This window comes from Sebastes fasciatus, chromosome 5, assembly GCF_043250625.1.
Source record: "Sebastes fasciatus isolate fSebFas1 chromosome 5, fSebFas1.pri, whole genome shotgun sequence".
Taxonomy (NCBI): Eukaryota; Metazoa; Chordata; class Actinopteri; order Perciformes; family Sebastidae; genus Sebastes; species Sebastes fasciatus.
The window spans coordinates 21,012,114-21,029,576 of NC_133799.1; the positions used below are offsets into that span (position 1 = coordinate 21,012,114).

The 17,463-nt window shown below is 41.7% G+C and overlaps 2 protein-coding genes across 3 annotated transcripts in view; one reads left to right on the plus strand and one right to left on the minus strand.

The window, feature by feature from the left end:
* Positions 1–17,463, plus strand: part of hcn2b (hyperpolarization activated cyclic nucleotide-gated potassium channel 2b) — a 64,621-nt gene that overhangs the window by 12,855 nt on the left and 34,303 nt on the right. For both annotated transcript variants that reach the window (XM_074635683.1, XM_074635682.1), the window contains one exon: positions 16,457–16,675. In XM_074635683.1, coding sequence (XP_074491784.1) covers positions 16,457–16,675 — 219 coding nt within the window. The remainder of the gene's footprint in view (positions 1–16,456; positions 16,676–17,463) is intronic.
* LOC141767932 (uncharacterized) lies at positions 6,130–8,812 on the minus strand. Its single transcript, XM_074635684.1, has 3 exons — positions 8,661–8,812; positions 6,878–8,159; positions 6,130–6,379 (listed from the first exon to the last, which is right to left on the minus strand). Exons 1-2 carry the CDS (start codon positions 8,691–8,693, stop codon positions 7,044–7,046), a joined length of 1,149 nt encoding a protein of 382 aa, XP_074491785.1. The 5' UTR covers positions 8,694–8,812; the 3' UTR covers positions 6,130–6,379; positions 6,878–7,043.

Genomic DNA, 17,463 nt, shown 5'->3' on the forward strand with positions numbered 1-17,463 from the left:
CTCGCAAAAATGGCAAACTCTGATCAAACTGTCAAACTAGGTAGCGCTGATCAAATATGAATCAAGATTCTGTTACTGTGAGGCTGTATTGACACCAGATCAGGTGTTGCGGCGATGCGCCGCAGGGTTTGTGCAGTGGTGTGGGAGAGTGAATTTAATGGCCCACTAACTGTGACGATTAACGTCTTTTGGTCCCTCCTGGCTGGGTTGCACAGCTCTGGATCGCCGGTTACGTGATTAGCCACCGCACCGTGACATCGGGTCGCTGAGTTTTTATCGGCACCCCCTGTGGCCGCTGCAGCCGCAGCCCAACAGCACTACCCCCATTCTAAATGAATGGGAAGACTTGTGTTTCCGCCATAACGCCTGATCTGGTGTGAATGCAGCCTAATGCCTATCTCTCGCCTCAAATGTTTTCAGAAACATCTTGTTCAAATTTGTGACCCGGCCGCCATGTTGAAAACAGTCGAGCCAAAACCAAGCACCGCCGACCGACTTTCTCATTTTACAGCTAAACAGTACACTACAAGATGTTTCTGAAAACATTTAAGGCGAGAAATAGGCATTATAGTAACAGAATCTTGATTCACATTTGATCAGCGCTGCCTAGTTTGAAAGTTTGATTGAAGTTTGTGAGTTTGACAGCTGCTTTAGAGACCGCTCGGCTCTGATTGGTTGTTTTCCTTTCGGGCGCGGTGAAATCTTGCCATTGCCATTATGATACCGGAGGATACCGGTGAACATGATTGATGATCGTACTGCCAGGATATAGTGACAGTTTTTTTTTTGTTATCATATTTGCTCAAAGCTACCGACTGCAGCTTTAATGGAGGTATGATTTATTGCAGCACTGTTGTATTAGACTGCAGTAGTTTTTGCCAGATGAGACTAATAAACTAACAACTGTATCTACAACACTATTAAAGCAAATATGCTTTTTACGGCTGTACCATTACATCAGGTGTCAGGAAACATCAGGAAACGTTCTCCCTGTTTGTGTATTTATCATTTGGGGCTTTTAATCCCTTCCATCCTGTCTGACTCGTCACTCTGTATCAGAGATAACGGACTGGGAGTTGGTGACTGACGGAGCCAGAGGCACGGAGGAGTCTGGGGATGTGAGCAGTGAAACACATCTGCCTGTCTGTTGCTCAATACCTGTCTGTCACACTTCTTCTTTTTTTTAACTCATATATATGAAATATACTGTGACCCACGATGCTGAGCATACAGTATATTGGGCTGGGCAATATATAGATTTTAGATTGATGTTGTGATAGGAGACTAGATATCGGACCCACTCCATATGTAGATATAAACGGCTCATTCTAAGGTAGCAAAAACACAACGATTCTTATTATCAGGTGATTATACACTAAAGAAAACAAACTTATCAATATGAGATTCCATCTCTACCAATAAATCCCCCTAATTGTTACACACTGGTCCTTTAAGGCTGAGGAGAAATAGTTGGCATTAGTGTTGAAAGACACAGTTTCCTGATTGACATCAACATCATCTGCCCTATAAACCGGTCCAGCACTGCGACAGAGCCAAGAGATGTTACTGGTCGACTGCTACTTATTGCTGTAGCATCTGAAGCTGCCAATAATTATAACTGGCTTCAAACTATTTCTTGGACGGACCTTCACATAGTTGTTGTGTCTGTTGTGAGGTTCAACAGACTGGATGATTCCTTCCTCGTGCGTTTATCATGCTGTTTCCTGAGCAGTCTGACGCCTCTAAGAAAGGCATCAAATGCTGAACCTTCTAATTCTGGCACATAGATTTGTGATATTCAGCTCTCGAAAATAGTCCTCTGAAAACACTGTGTACTATGACCCAGTGGTGTGCTTGCATGCATGTGTGTGTGTGTGTGTGCATGTGATCTCCAGGAACAGATGGATCTCACACCCACTGACCCTGGGGGACATCACTGTTGCTTCTCTATCGTTCCATCTCTCGTTTCATCCTTGGCCATCTTTTTTTTCTCAATCTCACCGTCTCCACACACTTGGACTTAGTTTGACTGAAGGAATAAAGTGACTGAATTTAGGATTAGGGCTGGGACGATACACCAACTGTATCTCCCTATTCAATACTATCAAGATACATGGGTGATGATTCTGTATACTGATTATTATTCTGATTATGTGCTGCGATTTTTAAAGGGACTGTTTGTAACTTTTTAAGCGTATAAATGTAGCGGGTCGGGACACATATGCGTTCGCATATGCGCGCTTGCGTGTGGCCGGAGCCTCGTCTCCTCTGCCTGCTTGCCCTCACTCAGACGGAGCGCGCATTCTCGCGTACACACCCCACCTCTAGACGTGAACGCGCACTCACTCCACACTGCAGAAGAGTTAGTTTAGCTCTGAGAATATCTAGTGAATGTACAGTGGACATTTGTGCAGAAATAAATGCTGCAGCTCCTCCAGACCAACAGAGGTTTCCCGTGTCTTGTGAAGTGACGGGGCTCCTCAACGAGTTACGTTATCGTCTCGTTACCGACTGGGTGCCGGTGTCTTCGACTGCCGGCTGTGGTTGGGAGGCAATAACGTAACTGTCAAGGTGTCGCTGTTAACAAGTCCCTTTAAGTATTGCGATTCCATATTACGATTTATTGCGATTTTTGTTAACTGTTTTAACACTAGACAATGGGAAAAAAGTTGAATCATACACTTCTAGGGACATTTACTGTGGAAAATATCTAAATTGATACAGTAAAAATGTTTGACTTTCAGCATGTATGTAGTCAGAGATGTCCTGAAGTCAAAGATATCAGTCATTGTCAGGCATTCATTCTTTTTTTTTTCCGGCAACCCCAAAATGAGGGAATAAAGACATTTCCCTCACAAATTAGTATTATTTTCTATTTAATTTATAAGGGACATGTAATGTTTTATACTTCTGGTGAATATGATCCAATCAATCTTATTTCCATATACGTATTTTGTATAAACAGTTCCGGACATAGTCACATGTGTATACTTCTGCTAACCTGCCAAGTCAGTCGCTGTTTGTGTCTAGAAGGGAGCTTGCAAATTGCGAAATCTGATCTGAGATCTGCACAAACTCTCGCGAGACTCGCTGCCCGACAGGTCGTCGGGTCGCTTAACCTTAAGTATTCAAAGTCAATGCCTAACCTTCACCATCTCGCGAGAGTTTCCCCAGTTTGCTGGCTCCCTTCTAGCCACTACCTCAGTAACTAGCTCTCCCGTCAGCTCCGTTCTCTTTATACATCCATGGTCAGCTCCATCGGGGCCGTTTGAATGCATTTAACATAAATGTCAGTATATGGGTGCTCTACAGTTGTAGCGTCGGCTGATTTGACCACGAAGATGAGAGTGACGGCTGGCTCGACCGCACATTACCACAATACAATAACGTTTCCTGTCCATGTCAGAGTTAGCATGCAGCTTTAGCCATCATGTCTAGCTCTACTTTTCCTGCAATGTGTGAAGCCCACATTTTTTCCATACCTTACTGTATGTGTAGTGTTTACCACTTTGGATTTAAAATGTGAGGGTGCAGGTCGTATCCATGTGGACCCTCCGCCATTTTCTACTTTCTCGTTTTGGCTCGCTGTGGTTTGTTTTGGTTGACAGATACGGAACAGATATGATGTCACGTTACTCAGACTACAACAATAAAAGCGGTAACTTCCTTCTACCTCCGCATAGACTCAAATGAAGCAAATATATCGATTCTGGCATTAAAAAAATATATTTCAAAATCGTTAAAAAAAATAAATCGCAATACATAGGTGAATAGATTTTTTTTCCCACCCATATTTTGGATATTATTAACCTCCAACTTGTACCCTGCATATGGTGTTCAGACATGCCTGCCCCCTCGGCATCTGGAGTTTTCTCAGCTCACAGCTGCATACATAGATGTGTTGATAGTATTCAATTCCAATTCAAAGCTACATTTTGTGTTGATGTTTTCCAATCTCAGAGAACAGGCCGCGTCTGTATTGCACGATGACATTTTTGTGCATAATGTTAAATATCACCAAAGGGTATGAACGCAGAGAAAACATATTGTTCTCTAAGCTGTCAGGCTTCACTCCTTTCCTTTTCTCTGTGATGCCTCAGAGTGACGCGAGTTGTTTACGCCAATTTTCCGAATGAGATGCCACAATGCCAGCGAGCACCCGTGTGGGCGCGGCCCGCCTGGTGTGCTGTGCTGCTCTCTGTCTCGGGGTAACCAAGGTCAGAGATCTTCTTCGGAGCGGCTATGAATGAGAGACGCAGCGTTAAATGATCCTCGTCTTCGTGCATTCGCTTCAGGCTGACTGGCTGACTGCCCGAGCTGGACATTTACTGGAATACACCCTGCACTTTTCCTTTTTGCATTATCCAGGCACTTAGGTTATAATTCAGCCAGATAGAAACAACACGTGATTCATTCACTTGCTCAAGGGGCACTCTCATGTATCTGTCTTTATGTGTATGTGATATGATAATCAAAATAGCCTCCTTCCTCCTTCTTCCTTCCTGTAATGTATTCAGCTCTGCCTCAAAACACTCAAAAATAATATCTGTGACTTGTAAAAGATGTGCACGCAGACAACAGCGGTGTTTATTATAAGCCCCGGCAATCAGGCTCCCTGCAGCACAGTGATCACAAGATACCGGATCATCATGGCCTGCTGTTTAAGTGGCTCTCTGTTACGTGGATGACAGGTGGGTTTGTCCCATCTGCCTCAGCCTGATTGGCTCTTAGATCAGTTTCATTAGAATAAAGCCTCTCCTGCTTCAGCCTGTTTTTTGTATTTAATATCGAGGCTGCTGAGAAGAATAGTACACCAATTTGTGTGGCTTTATTATCTGTGCATGTGCACTGTATGCACACACACAGTGATTGCACTTCAAGAAACCCTCCTGCTGTGAAAGTTAATAAGGATATCCCCCATTCATTCAATTACTGAAGTGATCTAACTGTCAGCAGGCCTGTCAGGGCGCATAAGAATAATGGACAGTTGCTGTGTGAGATGTGGAGGTGTTGTCGTGTGAGTTGAGTGATTGCTTGTTATGATCCAACAGCTTCTTTCAGTATTAATTTGGTTCATGCACTATAAAGATCTCAGTAACATCCATTTCTTAAATATATTATTCAGAGGAGAACATTTAAAGTGGGCGTTACAGTATATTGTGTGTCATTTGTAAAAAAGGCAATACAAGTGAGTGGCACGGGAATTGATTGAATCCTTAATTAATAAAAGTAGTCTCAGGATATTTGAGACATGAAGGTCTCAGGAGACGTGATGACATGTAAAGCAATTGTATGTGTATTTAAGTTATAATTAGAGGTGTCAGTCGATTAAAATATTTTATCACGATTATGTGCATGATTGTCCATAGTTAATCGCGATTAATTGCGAATTAATCACATATTTTGTATCTGTTCAAAATGTACCTTAAAGGGAGATTTGTCAAGTATTTAATACTCTTATCAACATGGGATTGGGCAAATATGCTGCTTTATGCAGATGTATGTATATATTTATTATTGGAAATCAATTAACAACACAAAACAATGACCCATAGAACCCATTTTCATTCACATATCTTGAGGTCAGAGGTCAAGGGACCCCTATAAAAAATGGACATGCCAGATTTTCCACGCCAAAATTTAGCGCAAGTTTGGAGCGTTATTTAACCTCCTACAACCTAAAGAAGTTGCGTTAATGCACTAAAGAAATTAGTGGTGTTAAAACGAATTTGCGAATTTGAAACATGTTATTATCACGTTAATTTTGACAGCCATAATTATAATACATTTTAAATACAAGTACAATTAAGTATAGTTTGGAGACTGTTGACTTTTTTGAAGAGGGTTATTAGCTCTAATCTGATCTAATTTGTGTTTTGCTAGGTCAAGCCATGTAATGCTGCCCAGCCTGTGGCAGAAAAAAATGCTGTATTAAAGTTTTCCCTCCACTGTATGAACACAAATAATTAAACTATGCACACAATTCTGAAGCTCATGAATCAATAAAGACTCCAGACTGCTAAACTCTAAACACAATTCCACTGTTTTCACTCAAATAGAAATTAAAAATCAACCAGGACTGAAATCTTTAGGATTGTCACTTTATAAAGACTAATTGGCAGATAATAGTTAATATTTTGTATATTTATTTATATCTTTGTGGGGAAAACCAGAGCACTCTGGGTAAACCCACGCAGAGAGATGCCCGCCGTGGGGAGGAGGGAAAGAGTATGGATGGGTGATGGTAGGGGGTCCACCATGTCACCGTGGGGAGGAGGGAAAGAGTATGAACGGGTGATGGTAGGGGGTCCACCATGTCACCGTGGGGAGGAGGGAAAGAGTATGAACGGGTGATGGAAGGGAGCTCTTGTTCAAGTGACTGAAAGACACAAATGCAAAAGTTAAGAAAACAGTCCCATCCTAACGTTGGATACACACAAAAAGACAGTTGACAGTACTGAAGCCAACTACATCTGCTTTTAAAGAGCACTGTGAAGCTACTTTTTCTTAAACACAGTTCAGCCTTACACCACAGAATCACATCTTTATACTGTACTTTCCTTTATACTATACAGACAGAATGCTTTACGTATTTTTACAGCCAATAACTTCAGTTTTAGATCAGTTTTTGGACATAAGGTTGATCTAAAATCTTTTGGTGAAGCTTAGAATATGTTTTCAGTCATGTTTTTTTTTTAATTTAACTGTAAAAACAGCCCTGTTTTGGTCCACATACGTATCTTATACTTCTCAAGTAATTGTATTTGTCAAAAGTTTAGACAAAAGATTAAAAACAGATGAAAATGTAGGCTTGCCTAGATCAGTGTAACGGTGAAAAAAAGTTTGTTTAAAGGTGTGTCTGGCTGAGAAATCTTACCTCGTTTCTTGAACAGACAATGCCGAACGTAGATGTTAGTTGCGGTAATTGGATTGTGGGGAGGAGAGATATAGAGCAGGTAGGGTGTAGGGGGTGAAGGGGTGGGATGGTCAGAAGGGGGATGGGGATAGGGGAAATGGGGGGAAGAGTGAGGAGAGAAAGGATGCTACTTCTCTCTCTCCTCCTCTCTCCTCTCTTTCTCCTTCCTCTCCTTCTCCTTCTTCTCCCTTTTCAAATCCTCCTCTTTTTTCTCCCTAGCCTCCTTTTCTTTCTTCAGTCTTTTCAATTCCTCGTTCTCTCTTTTCTCGTTCTCCTTCTTCTCTCTTTCCTCATTCTCTTTCTGCTGTCTCTTCTCCTCCTTCTCCGTCTCCTTAATCAGCCTCTTTAATTCCTTCTTCTTGGCCTTCATCTCCTCTAGGTCAGGTTTCTGGAGGAGGAGCTCCTGGAACATGAGGAGTTGTGCCTGGAGGTCGGCGGTGGTGTCGGCCTGGAGCCGTATCTTTTCTTCCATGTGGCTCAGTTGGTTCATCCTCTGCTGCTCCATCTCTCTGCTGTTTGTCTGCAGCTCCTTGATGTTCTCCTCCTTCGAAGCCAGTTTGCTCCTCAGCTGATCTTCCAGAGTGGCGAGTTTTCTTTTCCACTCTGCCTCGCTCTGGATGAGCTGCATCTCCTTCTCCTTCAGCTGGGCCTCGCTCTCCAGATTCTGGACTTCCAGAGCCATCTTAGCCGTCGTCATTTGGGTGATCAGATCATCCTTTTCCAGGACGACCTGGCTCACCTTCCTGTCCGACTCCTCCTGCAGAAATTTAACCATCAAATTCTTCTGATAAACCACAGATTTGAGCTCTTTCTCCCAGGTCTCTGTGATCTTTCTTTTCTCCGCCGTCCATGCCACAGAGATGTTAGCTAGCTCTTCAGTCCAGAGCTGTTTGACCAAGAGGATCTCGTTCTGCTTGTGAAGCAGATCTTGATTGTGATAGCCGGTCTCCTCCTGTTTCTCCTTCTCCTTGTTCTTAAGGTCAGTCTGAGCCTGTTTCCTGATGACTCTCTCTGACCTGAGAGCCTTCAGGATCCTCATCTTCTCCTCCTCCCAGCTGGACTCCTTGCTGGCCATCTGCTCCTTCAGGGCAGCATTGTCTGAGGCCAGCTTGGTGATCTGTTTGTCGGAGTCCAGCAGGGCTCTTCTGAGGTACAGCGTCTCTTTGCTTGGAGCCTGCTGGGTTCTCTGGTCCTGGTTGGGACCATGTTGAGCAGCGGCTTCAACCAGTTCTTGTTCAATTGACTGAAAGACACAAATGCAAAAGTTAAGAAAACAGTCCCATCCTAACGTTGGATACACAAAAAAGAAAGTTGAAAGTACTGAAGCCAACTACATCTGCTTTTAAAGAGCACTGTGAAGCTACTTTTTCTTAAACACACTGATTCAGTTCATCACAAGAGTCTAGCCAAGTTCAGCCTTACACCATAGAATCACATCTTTATACTGTACTTTCCTTTATACTATACAGACAGAATGCTTTACGTATTTTTACTGCCAGTAAATTCAGTTTTAGATCAGTTTTTGGACATATGGTTGATCTAAAATCTTTTGGTGAAGCTTAGAATATGTTTTCAGTCATGGTTTTGTTAATTTAACTGTAAAAACAGCCCTGTTTTAGTCCACATACGTATCTTATACTTCTCAAGTAATTGTATTTGTCAGATGAAAATGTAGGCTTGCCTAGATCAGTGTAATGCTGAAAAAAAGTTTGTTTAAAGGTGTGTCTGGCTGAGAAAATCTTACCTCGTTTCTTAAACGGATAATTGTCTCCATCATAGCCGAAGGTAGATGTTAGTTCTGGTAATGGAGTATAATACAGTAGTGTTATACTACTATAATACAGTAGTAATGCTGTATTGAAAAATGCAAAATAGAGGTTCTAAAAGTTTTTTGTTTTTTTTTGAAAACCGGACCTAGTCCCACATGTATACTACCTTTAACTTCTCCAAGGTGGTCTCTAGCTCTCCTGTCAGTTCCGCTCTCTTTATACACCCATGGTCAGCTCCATCGGGGCCGTTTGAATGCATTTAATATAAATGTCAGTATATGGGTGCTCTACAGTTGTAGCGTCGGCTGATTTGACCACAGAGATGAGAGTGACGGCTGGCTCGACCGCATGTTGCCGCGATACGATAACGTTTCCTGTCCATGACAGAGCTAGCATGCAGCTTTAGCCGTGATGTCTAGCTCTCCTTTTCCTGCAATGTGTGAAACCCAAAGTGTTTCCATACTTTACTGGATGTGTAGTGTTTACCACTTTGGATTTAAAATGTGACGGGGCAGGTCGTATCCACGCAGACCCTCAAACCAACCCCATTTTAAGAATAAAAGTTGTCTTGTCATAATTAGCTAAGCAGTGACATGCAATGAGTTTATGTTTTTATTAAGTAACAGAATACACATTCAGGTGTTTGCAAACAAGTTGTCTTTAAATCTGGGAATAGTAGAACAACATAAACTCTGCAAAACCATGTGCAGCAGGTGCACAGGCAGGCAGTCAGCCGACACAACCACTAGGCTTTATGCAAATGATGTGCAAAGACATCACCCGTATGCAGATGAGCATGTCGCATCATCTGGCAACTTTTGGAGCGAGTGCTGGCTACTTTCATTGGAAAAGAGTTGGCAACACAGTCTGGACCAAAGAGGCGGAACGACCGACATGCTTTTCACAGTGTTGTTAAATTTAAAATCAATATAGATTTCTTTTGTATCTTTTTCTTTATCATTGCTACAACAAAGGCCTGCTTTGTGATTTTCATGCTCATAGCAGCACAGATGCTTTTGGCTTGAGTCATATGGCCACAGCTTGCATCATCAGCTAGACATATTCTCTGGATGCACACGGTTGCACATCAGCAGCGCTCTGAAATGTACAGCTGTGTCTCAATTCAGAGGCTGGATCCTGTGAAGGACACAACCTACGATGTTGGGTCCTCCACAGGACCTGAAGGCCAGACTGAGCCTGCTCCTCCTCTGCAAACCGGACGCAGGCATTACTAGTTGTTACAGTAGTGCACCTGTAATTTGTATCCCTCTGCACACCTTGTCTACACAAGCCACTTGTATGGCTGAATTTTCCGCTTTGCTGAGAAGCAAAAGAAAGAAAGCTGTGGTGTTTTGCATTGCAGTTCTGCCAACATTGAATACCTCAGAGAGGAGGATGAAAAAAAAACTAGCATCACTAGCAAAAAAATACAGCTGGCAAAATGTTGCCAGCTCAAAAAGAGCTGAATGGTTTCCAGTTGTTATATATAGAAAGGCTTAATATAGCAGAGTGAAGGGAGGGGTGTGATGACGATTTACAAAGCAACAAATCTCATTGAATCTTTGTAGTTTGTGTCGGCAGAGGGAAAATTAACAATATTTAAGTAAAATAGAGCTCTCCTGTTCTCCCAAATAATAGAGACTAGCCTCCCTTTAGCTGCTGTAACCTTTTCATGTAACAATTCAGTGTATAAATAATGTGATTGCTGAGTCGCCGCTGTAACTATACAAAAGACATGAAATAGATCTAGTTTAACCAACAAGTCCAGATCATTTTCATCTAATCTATTACATTATGTGGAAGTTGTTCCTCGAGAACATCATGTTGAAGTTCTTCCTCTGTCAACGACGAAAAACCAATTAGAGCTAATGAACTCAAACCCAATAACAACAGCTTATTGAGCAGCAAAGCTATGATCCACTGAGTCCAATTCCTCTCGCAAATCAATTAAAATCCTGCCACATCCATTTCACATCTAATGAAGTCAGTTAAGGATACACACACGAGTCAGTTGAGAGAGACTTCCATTAACCAGACTGAGATAAAGACTCAAATCAGCATTTACAACACAAGGAGAACACATTTGACTTTGTACGCTAACGGTGTGGCTCTTTGGTCAATATACTTTGGTTTATGACTAAACACCTGCAAAACATTCCCATCAGCCTCAGCTGTACTTTGTGTTTATTGCTAATCAGCAAATGTTAGCATGCTAACACCCGAAACTAAGATATTGAACATAGTAAACATTATACTTGCTAAACATGAGCATGTTAGCATTGTCATTGTGAGCATGCTGATGTTAGCCTCCCAGAGCCTTGTAATTTACCACACTTTACAACATTCACTGGATCAGATCTTTTATCCTCTTTTAATGTGATCACTTTAGAATATTTTTTTTCATTTCTTGGTTCCGTAACCTCGCTCAAGTTGTTCTCATACACCGTTCGTAACCTACAAAAAGCAATGCCCTGTAATTCGCATATATTCCACAAAATTAATGCGGATTTAATCCACCTAATCGTGAACCAGGAAGTATAAAGAAAGACAACAAAGAACATATATTGCCAAGAAGTAAAAGTCAATTGTTCGTTCCATTGCAACATCAGCGACCGAGCAGCAAAGCTACACTTCTGCCATTTTGGACTGAAAGCGACTACCGGCTCCAATTAAATATCCGCCTAAAAAGTGCCGTACAACAGTAAAACTAAATAATTCCTATTCTATTGCTATATTGTACTGAAATGGTTTGTGTTGAACAGTAAAATACTATAAATATAATAAGTGTTTTCAGTCCAAAATGGCGGCAGCGGAGTTTGTCTCGGCAACAAACGGCGCGTAGGGAGGAGGTCGTGTGACAAAAACACCGGACTTTCGCCCAGGAGACCGCTGTTCGTGTCCCGTGTAAAACCAGTAGTCAACGTTGATTTATTTGTCACGTAACTTCCGTACTTGAGTAACCGCACTTCCGTAGTTATTTGAACCCAAAAAGCGATCTATTCCTAAACCTAACTACGTAGTTTTGTTTCCTAAACCAAACCAAGTTGTTTCCTGTGAAGACGGAAGGTTATTTTGAAAAGGCTTTATAACGTGTGGAAATTGACACGTGTTGCTTGACAATCGCTGGAGAACATACGAAAAATTAAGAATAACGTTTCGTAAGATATCATACGAGCTGTTGTATGGGGATATGTTGCCTCACTCTATAGAAGAAAAACATTATAGCTGCAAAATGCTGCTGCAGTTAAGTCAGCTCTGTCTTTCAGAAAGCAGAAAAATGCTGCATTTGGTCAACCGAGACCTTTTAATAAGCTGCTGATTATATTCAGAGACAGAAAATGTTCCAGTTCAAGTTCCGAATTCAAACTTGTGATTCACAGCCCTTTAATTTTTTCTCATTAGTCCATTATTTTAACATTAACGCACAATCCAGTTTAAGTCTATGCACGAGTGTTCTAATCAGGAGAAATCTGTTTGCCTCAGCATTCCTCATTAATATTGTCGAGTGCTTCCAGCAGACTCCAAACCATCTTGCAACTTTAAATACTCATTTGGTTTTAAATAATGAATACAAACATGTACCCACTGGTTCTGAATAATGAATACTAACATTGCTAACAAGGTCTTTTAGGGAAGTGTACATATTGAACTTCTAAATGTCAGTGGGATCTAAATGTCAGTCCTTTAAAGCAGTGATTCTCAAAGTGGGGTCCAGAGGGGGTCCTCGGTATATTCTCTCTCTTGCAAGGGATCCTTGGCTGAAAAAAGATGGAGAACTTCTGCTTTAAAGCAGCTTTAGACTGTCGGAGATCGACTGCACCCCATCAAGGAGTTGCTCGGCAGCATGACTGGCACAAGTCTAACACACACACACACACGTTCAAACAGAAGCTGGGCCTCAAACAGCATGTAAACCCAGACGGACGTGCCAGCATGCACGTACACTCACCATTCTATACTTACTCCATCATGCATCATAGACGTCCCGTACTCCCTTTGTCTTCCTCCCTAAATGCATTATGTACAATTAGCGATCATCCACGCAGCTCAGTGAAGACCGATGGCAAATAAAATGAACACCAGAGCTAATTTCATTTGTTTCCTCTTTCTTTTCCCCCTCTCACACAGGGTGGTATCTCTGTAGAATTAGTTTATTGTGTTACTATGAAGCCTGTAATGTTCAATAGTAAGAGACAGCTGTAGTGCACTGTCAGTTCTGATCAGCTATTATCTCAAACTTCAAGAACTTAAACTCTGTCTCTGGCTCATACAATCACATGTAAATGAATATACACTTATTTTGCTTTTGATTCGGCTTGTGGATTTCAAACTATTTCTTTAAAGCATACATGTAACTACTAGGGCTGTCAATCAGTTAAAATATTTAATCGTGATTAATCGCATATGAATCGCACATTTTTTATCTTTTCAAAATGTACCTTAAAGGGAGATTTGTCAAGTATTTAATACTCTTATCAACATGGGAGTGGGCAAATATGCTGCTTTATGCAAATGTATGTATATATTTATTATTGGAAATCAATTAACAACACAAAACAATGACACATATTGTCCAGAAACCCTCACAGGTACTGCATTTAGCATAAAAATATGCTCAAATCATAACATGGCAAACTGAAGCCCAACAGGCAACAACAGCTGTCAGTGTGTCAGTGTGCTGACTTGACTATGACTTGCCCCAAACTGCATGTGATTATCATAAAGTGGGCATGCCTGTAAAGGTGAGACTCGTGGGTACCCATAGAACCCATTTTCATTCACATATCTTGAGGTCAGAGGTCAAGGGACCCCTTTGAAAATGGCCATGCCGGTTTTTCCTCGCCAAAATTTTGCATAACTTCATAGCGTTATTTAGCCTCATTTGGAACAAGCTAGTATGACATGGTTGGTACCAATAGATTCCTCAGGCTTTATAGGTTCTGATGATACCAGTATTTTCACTCTAGCTTTTGAACTGAGCTGGCTACAACTTAAAAATCACAAGTTGCGTTAATGCATTAAAGAAATTAGTGGCGAATTATCGCTTTAACTTTGACAGCCCTAGTAACTAGACGTGCTATATTCATTTTACTTTAACTACAGTACATGTAAACATTCATGGTATGAATGCATCCATTTGTTCTCAACACCTTGCAAGCTTGGAGCATCCATTCTGCCTAATCCAGGTTTACGATTGTGTAGTTTATTTGTATGGATATCAGATCAGAAACAGGAGACTCACCTGCAACATAGGCCTCGACAAATCGACAAAAACATTTCTAGGAATACAGGAGAGATGAGCTGATTTATACTCGTGGGCTTTCACTAACAGTCACACAGCCACACAGCCACACAGGCAGACTGACAGGAGTAATGCACCTTCGACCCGTAGATGAGTTATACTGTTACACCCTGTATCTGTCCTTGAAGGACTCCACTGCATGCACAATTATGTTGTCCTTTAAATGCCACAACAACAGCACAGTAATAGATACTTTCCATTTTTAGTTTTTGTTAGTATCTTTGTAATCAAGTATCCTTTGTACAGTGTACAGTACATTTAGGATGGACCTCAGTGGCGATGAAAGACGTTATTCTCTGGTGCTCTGTCCACTGACATACTGTATCATAATGTGTGTGTGTGTCTGTGAGTGAGACAGACAGGTGCAGCCATGTGTGAGAAGGTGTTTATTTCTGTGCCTGGTCTCTGGGTTCTCCTGCTGTTTATCCACCAGCAATGTGGCCAGCATGCTGATGGCCGACTGGAGGGACTCAGCTCCGGGTCTGTTCACCACTCGGGGGCAGTGGGGTGGGGACGAGACTCACACTGAGGCAAGAGTGTTTTAAATGCTCTGTTACAGTTTGTCTGAAATATTGCTTATTATAATGGGCTTAAGGATGACAGTGAGAAAGAGAAAGGACTGCAGTTACAGGACTAGATAGTATAGAAATAACAACAAAGCTTGAGATGGTGTTCATAATCTTAAAGGCTGCAGACTGTTGTCGTGGGTTTTTCCGTCTTTCATCTGAGATTACAAGGTCCAGTTCAATCTCCTCAAACAAATCCAAACCACTGATCCATCCAGCTGACGGCTCAAAACAGATATGAAACTTTGAGCCACATTCGGGGCTCACAGTCCCAGGGCTGAGTTTCTACCCTGCTGCCTGAGGCTGAGTGCATTGTGAAGGGATAGTTTGGGTGTTTTTGAAGTGGAGTTGTATGAGGTACGTATCAATCGTCAGTTTATTACCCAAAGTAGATGACGGTCGGCATGGTCTTTGCTTGGAGAAGCAGACCACACGGAAGCAAAGTAATGTACTGCTGTGGACGGAAATGTCAGCAAAACGTATTGTAGCCACATAAGAAAAAGGTCCAACAAAAAAAATAATCAATATCAATAAAAATGTACACTATATTAAGAATATTTTCACCAGTTTACCTTGCCGTGAGACAGCTATGAGGTGTATGTTTCCTACAGGGAACTGAAACTGTTATCTATGCTCTCGCCAAAGCAACCAGACTCCATTGAAAAAAACAGTAATTTTATTTTGCAGAACACAAGGTTTCTAATCTACCGCTTGTGTGTCTTTGGTGAATCCAAACTAACCATGCTGTGACTCAGAAGTAGAGTGTGTCATTGGTGGTTCGATCCCCGTCTCCTCCAGTCCACATATCGAAGTGTCCAAGATACTTAACCCCAAATTGCTCCCGAAGGCTGTGCCATCGGTGTGTGAATGAGTATTGAGATTAGTTAGTTAGTCTAGTAATTTGTTTTTTAGGTGGCTAAAATCTATTTTGCTGTTGCCCACATCCACATCAGTACATTGCTTTGCTTCTGTGCGGTAACTCCTGTCTGTTTCTCCAAACTGGGGGTCCGATCGCCATCTACTATAGGTAATACACTAACTATGGATATGTACCTCATAGTACCCGACTTCAAAACACCCAAACTATCCCTTTAAAATCTCATCGTCTGTCTTTGCTGTTCCTCCAGTCACCTTTCTAAACACATTTTCATCTGACGGCAACCTCCTGTCAGTACGTGCTCTTTCACCTCCTCCAAAACCAACCAAATTTGAATCTCAAATGAAATGCAAAATTCCCCTGGGAAAAAAAACACAAATCAGATACCAAGCATCCAAGCAGTCAATCAGTGAGTGAAGTGACACCACTCATCTCAGAAGAAGAAACACACATACAGTGTTGAACCCTGGACAGTGTATGTGTGAACCACAGCTGTTTGAGGGGAGGCTATGAGGTTCAGCGGTGCCTGTGGAGGGCTTTCTAATGAACCTAATGTGGGAGAATTAGAGTTGACTGAGTGTGTGAGCACCAATCAAAGTTAGACTGGAGCAGGCAGATGTACGGGCTCCTCATTAACACTTTTTTCCCTCTTCTCCCTCTGCTCTGGCTAAGACAAGGCGAGGCAGCTCAGTGATGATGATAACGGCTCTCCACCAAACCTAAAACATCACCAGACACTTCACCAGGAATGTCTTACTCTTTAGCCCTCTTATTCTATAATTCACTCTATCTATCCCCACTTCTGTTGCACTCTAACTTGTATAAATTTTCACTGCAGTGTGCCTTAACAGTCTACCTTTTGTGGAGACGACAAGCTCAGGTCATGAGGTCAAAATCATTGTAGCGTGACAGTAACAATATAAAAGTGAGGAGCTATTCCAGGAGGACAGAATAACTCCTCCACCTTCCTTATATTTGGTTTTCTCTCAACTTGTTTTTTCTCTTGTCTCTTTGCCCTCCCTGCAGAATGACTCATGGAGCGAACTCTACTCCTTCGCCCTCTTTAAGGCCATGAGCCACATGCTGTGCATTGGCTATGGAAGACAAGCCCCGGAGAGCATGTCGGACATCTGGCTGACCATGCTCAGTATGATCGTCGGAGCCACCTGCTACGCCATGTTCATCGGCCACGCAACAGCACTCATCCAGTCTCTGGACTCATCCAGACGGCAATACCAAGAAAAGGTGAGGATCTTGCTAGTGTCCTGAGTTATTTTACTGCCGGTTGTTTTCTGATTTACAGCTAATGTTGATCGTTTGGAGCAGATTAATGATCTATTCAACCGAAGAAAGAAAAAACAACATTTTTGGATATATACCCCGTCATGCAGGTAGTTGTGGTTTTATTCAGGTTTGTCCAGGTTTTGAGATGTCCGTCTCTGAGATTTCAGCAATACAATGGTGGCGAATGGAACTTTGTGTTCAAAGCATTAACTTTTCATTTAATAGTTCAACAAGAGAGAGTTAGATGAGAAGATTGATACCGCTCCCCAGCATTGAGTATAATGCTAGAGCCAGGAGGAAAGTAGCTTAGCTTAGCATAAAGGCTAGCCCAGCTTTGTCAAAAGTTTAAAAAACATATCCCTATTTGCACTTTTAAAGCTCACTAATTAATGTAAAAATAACTGTGTTTCCATTCACATATTTTTATGCGCATTTTGAAATATCGCATTAGAAAAGCTGTATGGAAACGGCAAAATTATACAATACAATAAAACTTCCTCAATTGCGCAAAACTGTTTTTACGCTTGCTTGAAGTGTAAATGGATTTTGAAAACACCTTTGTTGAATAACTTCTGACTTAGCGAACATTTAAATCACATGACTGATTTGCTGTTTCTACAGATATTCCCATAATGTATAAATGCTTGTTTTCGTCTCTCAACATAAAACATGACCAATACTAGCTGACATGAAAGAACATTTGAAATGTGCCCAATCGAAACAAATGTCTGAAGACATCTCTCCATTTT